This window comes from Tribolium castaneum, chromosome 5, assembly GCF_031307605.1.
Source record: "Tribolium castaneum strain GA2 chromosome 5, icTriCast1.1, whole genome shotgun sequence".
In the NCBI taxonomy this organism is placed as follows: Eukaryota; Metazoa; Arthropoda; class Insecta; order Coleoptera; family Tenebrionidae; genus Tribolium; species Tribolium castaneum.
In genome coordinates this window covers 4,857,273-4,867,199 of record NC_087398.1, presented here as the reverse complement: position 1 = coordinate 4,867,199, position 9,927 = coordinate 4,857,273, and the positions used below count along the sequence as shown (strand labels likewise).

General features: G+C 37.5%; 2 protein-coding genes across 2 annotated transcripts in view; both read left to right on the top strand.

The window, feature by feature from the left end:
- Window positions 1–4,181, top strand: part of slmo (slowmo) — a 94,646-nt gene extending 90,465 nt beyond the window's left edge. Inside the window, exons 2-4 of the mRNA XM_970038.5 lie at window positions 820–946; window positions 996–1,161; window positions 3,343–4,181. Coding sequence (XP_975131.1) covers window positions 915–946; window positions 996–1,161; window positions 3,343–3,816 — 672 coding nt within the window. The 5' untranslated portion in view covers window positions 820–914 and the 3' untranslated portion in view covers window positions 3,817–4,181. The remainder of the gene's footprint in view (window positions 1–819; window positions 947–995; window positions 1,162–3,342) is intronic.
- Window positions 4,182–4,448: 267 nt separating this feature from the next.
- Window positions 4,449–6,714, top strand: mdy (midway). Its single transcript, XM_970049.5, has 6 exons — window positions 4,449–4,728; window positions 5,086–5,214; window positions 5,266–5,360; window positions 5,417–5,469; window positions 5,515–6,099; window positions 6,145–6,714. Exons 1-6 carry the CDS (start codon window positions 4,619–4,621, stop codon window positions 6,649–6,651), a joined length of 1,479 nt encoding a protein of 492 aa, XP_975142.1. The 5' UTR covers window positions 4,449–4,618; the 3' UTR covers window positions 6,652–6,714.
- Window positions 6,715–9,927: the final 3,213 nt, after the last annotated feature.

The following is a 9,927-nucleotide window of genomic DNA, read 5'->3' as shown; positions in this document are numbered from 1 at the left end:
ACCTGAAAACTATTTTCAGTACATTTTTTTAATCGTATAAAATTTTTTTTTTCAATTTCAAAATTAAAATATGGAATATTCGAAAAAAAAACTAAAAAACGTCTGAATTTACTTATAACGTAATTTTTCAACTAGTTGTTACGAGTTTTTTTTTTCAACAGTTAATCTCCGATCTTCAAATCAGAAAGTTTATGTTTAGGTCGGAAGGGAAAAAAATGTTTCTAGATTTTTGCAAAAGCGCTACATAGTTCAGAATTTCATAATTCAGACAACTATCGAATTTGGAATTTTTGGATTCACTTTTGAAATTTACTCGCAAAAACCTGAATCGGTTTGGAAATCTTTACTTTACTAAATGAGCAGTTTGATACAATTTTAATGGCCCACATCATCATGGAAAAAGTGTGAATCGTGTTCCCAAGGTCGTTTGCCATAAATAAATAACCCAATTAAACAAACTCTAGACTTCCGGAAAGTGCGATCAACAATTTTTTGTGCACGAATTCGTTAATTCTGAGGACTAGTAGCCAAAAACATACGAAATTGGCCAAAAAACCTAGCGCAAACCTTATCATATCACTCCTTATCTAACCCAAATTCGGAACCTCGACTTTGTTTTGAGCGTAATTTACAACAGTTGGTTCGATCATCCCAAAATAAACAATTCATAGTGCACCGAACTTCGCCCCCTTCCACAAACATTAAAATTCCTCCACCTTCACCTAAAATTTTTTTGGCTTTCTTCCAACTCAAACTTTGCCGCCGTCCCCCACCAGACCTCATCCTAGAAACATTTAACACCGCGAGTTTGGCAACGCGGAATATTCCCGTCACAGCTGTCAAGTAGTTCAGAGGCGGTTGTGTCCTGTGATCTCGTTTAGTGTTAAATTAAAATAAAGTCTCTCTAAACTACGATGAAAATCTGGACGAGTGAGCACACTTTCAAGTGAGTATCGCAAATTCGTGAGGAATTAAACTAATTTCGGCGAATTCAGTCACCCCTGGGAGACGGTGGCCACTGCCGCCTGGAGGAAGTACCCCAACCCCCACAACCCGGCAGTGATCGGCACCGACGTGGTGGAGCGCCAGGTCGTCGACGGGGTCCTCCACACCCACCGCTTAGTCAGCTCGATTTGGTACTTCCCCAAATGGGCACAGGCCGTAAGTTACATAAAATGCCCAAATGCCTGAAAAACTGCCAATTTCGAAACACGTGCGGCGTGACGCTAAAGTGACGTTTTTGCGATAATCGCGTCTGCCTTTTGTCTGTTACTTAAGCCACGGGCTGAGTGAGTGTTCTGGAACGCCAGTGGCTGGCCGATTGTGGCTCTTACGCAAGGGGCTATAAGGCCGCGCGTGAATCCGAGCGCCTCGTGCACAATTATGACCTTTGGACGGCACGTGAAGTGCATTCCGAATTGTTGGGACGCGGTCCAGAGTTTGTGGATCAATGAAAAAACGGGTAGATGGACGTAAAAAAGGTCAAGCTTTAATTATTCACAGCTGGCTTTGTCGTGTATCGATTTCCGATTGATTATGGGAATTTTGTGGGAAATTTTCCATGACCCGGGGGCAAGGTCATGGCGGAACTTTGCCGTATCAACAAGTGAAATATGGGAATGAGTCCCGGAATGACGTCACGCTGAAAAATTTCCCAGGAGAAAACTTGGAAAATTTTCACTTTCGGTTCAATTATTGCATCATTTCTAATACATTATTAAGATTTTATTGGTTTCAATATTGCATAAGGCTTGCTTTCTTTTCCGGCTTCCTATTGCAATTTTTTTGAGTAATGTTTATTTCTTTGTAATAAAAAATCGTAAGGAAACAACCACTAGTTTTGGACGTTTTGATCGATTTTTGTAGAAAAATCAATGAATGCCAAAAAATTATTAATTTCAATTTTCAAGCCTTAAACTGTTTTAATTAAGTGAAGTAAATTAATGCTTGTAGTTGGTCGTTGCAAAATGTAATTATGTCACATATTTTGTAATTCTAATTGAACGATAAGGATTACAGTTAATTTGGCAACGCCAGGTTATTGGAGTCGGAGTTGGCTTTGTTTCCAAGCCAACTGAGTCAGCTGACAAAAATCCTGCAAACGGTTTTTGTTAATCGATTATTTTATTTATAAATGCAAGTTTTTTCATAAAAAGAATAAAGTCCACAATATTGCAAAATCTTTCATTTAAATTACATTTTTTCTTTAGTTTTAGACGATTCATTAAATTAGATAAGCAGATCATAAATTAACACGACAGTTTTTTGCATAGTGGTTATTTAAATAAATTCGGTTATCACTTATCAGTGTGGACAAACTAGAAAAACAAATACCCAAACAAGACGCCTTTTTTAATTAATATTTTCGCAATCTTTTCGCTTGTTACATCAGCAAAAAAATGTTAAATTACGATTTTATTAATGGATTATATTTTCTAATTTTTTGTAAAAAATAAGTCAACGTTTCGTGTTGATCTTATCGTGACTCAAAAACATTTTTCCTAAATTAAAATTAAAAATTAAACTATTTTTATTTTTATTATTTTTTTAAAATTAAATAAATTTTTTTAAGTTGGAATTTGGTGAACCATAAGCAGGAAAAGCGACCATTTAAGAGGCATTAAGTTGCCATTTAAAATGCATTGACAAATAATGTCAAGTTAATCTCTAATTAAATTTTAATTGTGATTAAAACGTTCTGAAAATCGGCCCTGAATCTCTTTAAAAAACTGTGTCAAAAAAGGTTCAAACGGTTTTTTGTCATAAGAACTTTTAACTTAACTTTATCTTTTATGAATCAATAGTCAAGATTTTTCTTTCTTTGCAGGTGTTAAGGTGTCTTTTTTTCTACTCAAAAGATATGGAAATGATTAATAATCATTTCTGGCTGCGTCCTTCCAAAATTAGCAATTCGGAAATTCTTTTTTCCATTTTTGATTTCTTGTATTGTACAAGTTTATGAAGCCTAGAACGTTATTTAGAAATATTCCACTGTTACATAACGTTTATCGCATTAACGTAGGCGGTAGTAGGTGGATAGCACGAGTCAAATTAAAATTAATTTAATATTTTATTAAAAAACCTACGCTTGTGTAGATAGTTTTTCCACTAAATGTTACTTCATTTTTGTTTGTAGCTATTTTTATTTCGTTAGGAAAATTAAAAAAAACTTAATGGCTTGGTCAAGGTTTCGAGTTATTTTAAAACGACCGGATAAATAAATATAGACACCCTCCACATAGCTCCAAACAATGGTCATTTATGTATTTTTAATTCGTACTTTGTTTAATAATTATTGCATTGTTGAATGTTTTTTTAATATTATTTTCCGTTTTGTTGCAGATAATTGGTAGCGCCAAAGTATGTTACGCGCGTGAGCACTCAGAGGTGGACCCCTTCGCTCGCCGAATGATCCTCAGGACAATAAATTTGACCTTTTGTCGACATATCGCCGTCCATGAGACACTTAACTACCTCCCGCATCCATCAGACTCCAGCAAGACTCTCCTCAAACAAGAAGCTGTAGTTACGGTGAAAGGAGTCCCCCTCAACACCTACATGGAGGACCTCCTCACTAACAAAATCTCAAACAATGCCGGTAAAGGCAGACAGGCCATGGAATGGGTGATAAAAAAGTTGAACGACGAGGTGAAGGATTTAACGAGGAGTACAGACGAGATCCTTAACCAAACGAAGAAATCCATAGATGACATAGCGTCAAGTGCGAAAAAATCAATGGACGATATCTCGCAAAAGGCCAAAAAGAGTTTCGACGACATACAAAATCTACGACCGGGGAACTTCTCAGAATTTTAGTGGAATTGAGAATTTAGGTTTTTTTACTTGATTTTGTTGAAATGACAAAGTATTAGCATTTAATTTATTTAAATCTCAACTTAAGTGATTTTAAATTGTTTGTAAGGCTGATTAGTTGGGTACAATTTTTCATCTGGAACGAGTGTCGTTTGTACGTGCAAACGGTCCTTGTTTTAGTTTTTGTCGGGAAATTAGAACAGTTGCGAAAAATTGTACAGCGTTGCCTGCTGTAGGATTATGTGATGTACATTATTAATTGTAAATAAGTGTTATAAATAATGAAATTTATTTATTGACATTCCTTGAATGAATGTTGTAGAATAGCTCTGTACATAATTCTTGTTAATAAATTCTCGTGCACTGAACTGGGTTTTTGTCCACCTTGTTACATAATTTTGAGCCATGAATCATGAATGACACGCAATGAACTTTGTCTACAGTCTAAAGATAAGATAAAGTCATGGGGGTCAAAGGTCGCGGGTTGGGTTAGGTCCGTATCCGTTTTTTGGGGACCTCCTGTAGTAATTAGTTTGCCCCAAAACTACTTTCCGCGTGACTTTCATTTAAAATTGCCTTCCAGATCCACCTCTTTCGGAGATTGCTTCACACATGGTCATGGTCGCTCTCTTTCCAATTCGTACCATTTCGGTATATTTATCTCTGTTTAATATAATTGTCGCGACGTCAGTGCGGCCTGATAACCCCCCTTAAACCATGTTAGATCTATGTCCGTGTTTATTTCTTCCATTTATCAGTTTGAGACACTCGAAAAAGCGATAAATGTGCAAGTGTCGGCTCGAAGATGTCAGGTGAACAAGAAGGTATCAGATACAGAAGAGCACAAAGTGTTACAAGAGCCGAAGAGATACAAGCCGTCAAACAAAAAGTCAGAAAATCGCAGCCCGATAAGCCGTAAGACAAGCCTTTCCAATTAACCTTCAAATTAATTACAGATAACTGTAATTAGCGCGTTATAAACACAGTTCAGGCAAGAAAACAGCCCAGATTACATAACTCACTCTCCAAAATCGTTTGACATTTTTTTGACACTTTTTTGTGAGGTTAAGCCAATGTCAATTGGGGTCCGCGATTTGGGTTCATTATTTTTTACAAAACGCCGCAAAGTCAAACCAATTAAAAAGTAATACAATTACGCCACAAAATTACATTTAGTGGCAATTAAATCAACAATTAGGCCATGTGCTTGACCCAACCATTCCCCGAATTCGCAGTTGGCAGCACTACCACCGCGCCAAATTCTAATTTCAGGATACACAAACCGCGGGATTCCCTGCTATCATGGAATTCGGGCTTCGAGAATTTCACAGGGTTCGTCAATTGGGCCTTTTTGCTGTTATCAATCGGGGGGCTGCGCCTCCTACTCGAGAATTTCATCAAGTAGGTACATATACTTATATTCAGAGTGTTTGCGTTACACGTTTGAGTCAGGTATGGCATTCGAGTGGACCCGGTCCAGTGGTTTTACATACTCACCGGCCAGGATGAACAAGGAACGGAGCATCCGTCCATAGTTTTGATACTCTGTAAGTCCCGTGTGACCAAAGCCATGCAAATCAATAATTGGCGTCACTTTTTGCAGATTCGGTGGTTCCCATAATTTTTTGCCTTCTCACCGAAAAAGCTCTAGCTGTTGTAAGTGTACAGAGTGGGTTTTGTCACGTTTAATTCGAGTTTTAGGAAATTATTTCGCGTCGTATGGGGATGATGATGCATGTGGTCAATCTTCTAGTCCTGATCTTTCTACCAATGGTTGTCATACATTACAAAGACGGGTTTAGTTTAGTGGGGGCTTCCACCGTTACCACCCTGTATAGTGTCTTATTTTTGAAATTGTGGTCGTACGTCCAGGTGAATTTATGGTGCCGTAACGCGCGCCAAAGTTCAAACAATAAGAGTCTCCGGCGCCAGTCTCTCTCGTACAACAACTTGCCGAAAGACGAAGACAGTAACAAAAACCACAAAGACTCCAAAGACGATTTGAGCAATACCGAGAGACTCCTCGTGCAATACCCTGACAATCTAAACTTACGAGACTTGTTTTACTTCCTGTGCGCTCCCACGCTGTGCTACGAATTGAACTTTCCGCGCACGGAGCGCATCCGGAAACGCTTCCTCCTGAAACGAATCTTCGAAGTTCTGGCGGGCATCCAACTAATCTTGTGCATCTTCCAGCAATACATGATCCCGTCCGTGAAGAATTCGCTCATTCCGTTCAGCAACATGGACGTAGCGCTCGCGTCCGAACGCTTGCTGAAACTGGCGGTAATTCCCCGGAGTGTGGTCGACTAAACCTTGGTGTTTTTGCAGATTCCCAACCACTTGGCATGGCTGTGCATGTTTTACATTCTGTTCAACTCGTGGCTTAATTTATTAGGGGAAATACTGCACTTTGCCGATCGGAATTTCTACGGGGATTGGTGGAATGCCAACAACATTGACACGTTCTGGCGCACGTGGAATTTGCCGGTGCATCGCTGGGCGTTGAGACACTTGTATTTTCCTTTAGTGGAGCTGGGTTACGGCAAGCAGGTCGCCGGGATCACCGTGTTTTTCATCAGTGCCTTCTTCCACGAGTACATGGTCAGCGTGCCGTTGAAGACGTACAAGATCTGGGCCTTCATGGGCATGATGGGCCAGATCCCGCTCAGCAACATCTCCAAGTTCATGGAGCGCAGCTACGGGGCCCGAATGGGCAATATCGTGGTCTGGGCCTCGCTGATAATCGGGCAGCCGCTCTGCATCATGATGTACTACCACGACTACGTCATCACCCATTACGGGCAGTCGCTGCTGGAGGACTACGGGCATGTGTAACGACTGATTAGGTTTAGGTTTTTTATTGGTTACCATTGTTTAATAAAACTGTGAGAAAACGGATTTTTGTTTGATTTTTCCTGGTAATCGCGTCACGGTTCACTTGAACTTACTCGAGTGAGTAAGTTCGCGAAAAAACACTTTATTAGTGGCGGAGAGATATGATATTGATGTTAATTAACATTCCATTACATACGCAGTTATGCACTCAACAAATCAACCTGCCAGTGTAATGTTTAATTCAACTCTCACTTTATTTATCCGAGTTTTTCCCGCCACGAATCAATCAAGTGGAATAGATCCGAGAAAAATGATTTAATTGAACTTTGCCGCAATTCTCATTGTTTCAAACCTTTCATTTCTCACTAATTCGAGTGTGGTGGTTTTTGCACGAAGCTGATCTATAAATTATCGAGATAAATTAAAATACAGTTGATAAATGATGGCGCTTGCTGGCATGCATGGTCGAGCGTAATAAACTTTAAGTAAACTTGTGTGGGTACCTACTAGGAATATCCCTGAGTCGCGAAAAATTTCTATTGTAATTATTTTACACAGACTTGTTTGCATAACTCGCTTAAGGTAATTAGAAAATTAATTGTAGCTCGGACTCAAATTCGTGGAATTGACGATTGATTGTATTTAAATTACGGTGTACAGTCTTAAAACTGATGCAATAACGAAATAATGATACACTACTCGATGAACAGCGGACTTAAATTCATTTAAAAATGGGAGCCAGTCTCTTTCCTGTTGGCAATTTCCTGTTTTTGTTATCATGCAATATCATTGTTTCATAATTAGCTCTGATCTGAAAAGGACTTTGTCTTTAATTTACATTTTATATTTTATTTATCTCAACAAGCTGTAAGTGCGCATTACAGCATCAGACGTAAACGCAACTTCAAGTTGGTATTGCCATTCATATGATAGCAGCTTAAAAATTAAAATTGATTTTATTCGCCTTTACTTATTTAAAAGTTACAAAGTCAAGGCTTTTTGTGATATCTACATCCGTTATATTTAACCACTAATGACCTTAAACTAATGATAGTAAGACACCTCATTAGGTATAACAATAGCGATTTATTCGTAGCACATATTAGTTTAGCTTTGGTATTACTACTGTTTGAAAGCCATTCGGTTTAGATTTTTTTGTAAAATGTACTGTTTTCGAGTGAAATGATGCAACGGATATCAAAACAGACATTGTAGAGAGTTTTTGAATTATTTAAGTTTTAAGAAAAAACCTTGTTTTAATGTTTAATTTATAAATAAATAAATAACTAGGTAAATGAATGAATGAAAGTTCAAAGAGATAAACATTGCAGTCGTGGTGAATAAAAATGTGTTTGTGTAAACGCTGACCCCGAAATAGCTGGGCGTTGTATTCTTGGTTGCATATGATTGGGCATAATTTTGAATGATTTAATATTTTAGAGGTGTTTCTCCTCTCTGCGACTTACAAATCAATTCATCTCGTGCTGAGAGGGTTTAGTCAACTCTCGTTTACCAAAAATTGAAATTTCAAGCTATCGACCTGTCTTTTAAACGCGACATTTCAGGTTTAACGACTCCCGAAGAGTTCAGTCCGCCTGTAAAGTCTCGGATTTACCTGCGATCGCATCCATAAATACATACAAAGACGATTGCCTAAACGCAAATGCATACATTTGAAATATTTATCTTTGCTAAGTAACAGCATTATCCGGCAAGTCTCGGTATAATTTAGCATCGCGTTGAACCTAGGGCTGCGATTCGGGTCTCGTGAGCCCCACGGAGTGGGCAGTTTATTTATTGCGCCATTAACGCCTCGAATACATTTGTCCGGATTATGTCTGTCGTAAATTGGTCTAATTCGAGTTCGATTTTCGATTTGGTTGGGCAGGTCTGCACTTTGCACCGCATTGTGCCGTTTAAATCTCCATACATTAACCTTGTGATTAATATGTATGAGATGTACACGAGCATGTATGGATATGAACCGGGGACCTGTTTGACAATGGCAGCTATACTATTACATTCATACACCACGCCTGTCGACTCCTTACATCCTGATCTTCCGAGATAGCCGCTTGGAATTGCTGCACTTCTTGTCTAAGGAATTATTATTTCACATGGCCGATTGATTGATATTCACTAATGTCAATCGAGACGCTCGTAATTAACGTGAAATGTTCGAGGGCCTTGCCGACTCAAATTGCCGGTTTTCAGCTTGTTAAGAGGAGAATATCGCATTCAGACGGTGACAGATCGGACGAGTCATTAATTAACGTTTTTTCAAACGGAGATGAGCGACTTGAGAGGGACTCTCTTTCGAAAATGAGAGTTCACGTATGGGATTAACATAAGTAAACAAAACAAAGTGTTTATTTACATACACCTTAGACCTACATTTTTAACATACTTTGAACAAAAGGTTGGACAATATTGATTATAAACACACGGTCCGCGGTTTCCTACCGAGAATTTTTGCCGTTTTAACAAACCTGCCTTTATTTTTTTAACATGACCACTCACGTCCGTAATTACTAATTAATTAATTAAGTACTGCTGATATTCATTTAATCAACAAGAATGTATAAATATCGACATCTCTACACATAAGTACACACTCGACAAAAGTAGATACTTATCTCAAACTGTTTATTATATGATGAATAGTTAGTGGTAAATACGAGAATAAGTATTAGAAGTTGAAACCGAATCATATAGGTGTATGTACGGTAGGTATCTAAAATTTGTAAAATTTCCGAATTAATATCGAACTAAGACATCTTCAAAATCTGAATTAGAAAATATAAAAAAAAACAATTAAAAAATAATACAAACTAAAACGAATACAGAAAACAGAAAATTTTAAATGGAAGCTCATAAACTTGATACTACTATTACTGAGAAGAGAAGAAACGAAAAAAAAAAGAAAAGAAAAGAAAAAAAGAAAATATTCATTGACAAAAAGGCGCAGTCATTGTCAAAATTATGTTTAAAAAGTAGAAATAAACTCGTAATTTGACCAAATAGAGCCTAAAAACTTCATTTATGTTGATCACCTTTAAAATTAAAAGCAAACTTTGGATTAAGCTGTTATTCCTCCCTATAAATTCAAATTTAATAGCAGTAAAAACCAATGCAAAAAAGACGATAACCTAAGGATTATAATAATGAAATCTTTAGTGCAACAAATAAAAAAATGTTGTCTAAAAAAATAAAAAATTCAAATATAAATACATACTTAATAGAGACTGAACATTGTTTTGTGGAAAATAGAAATTA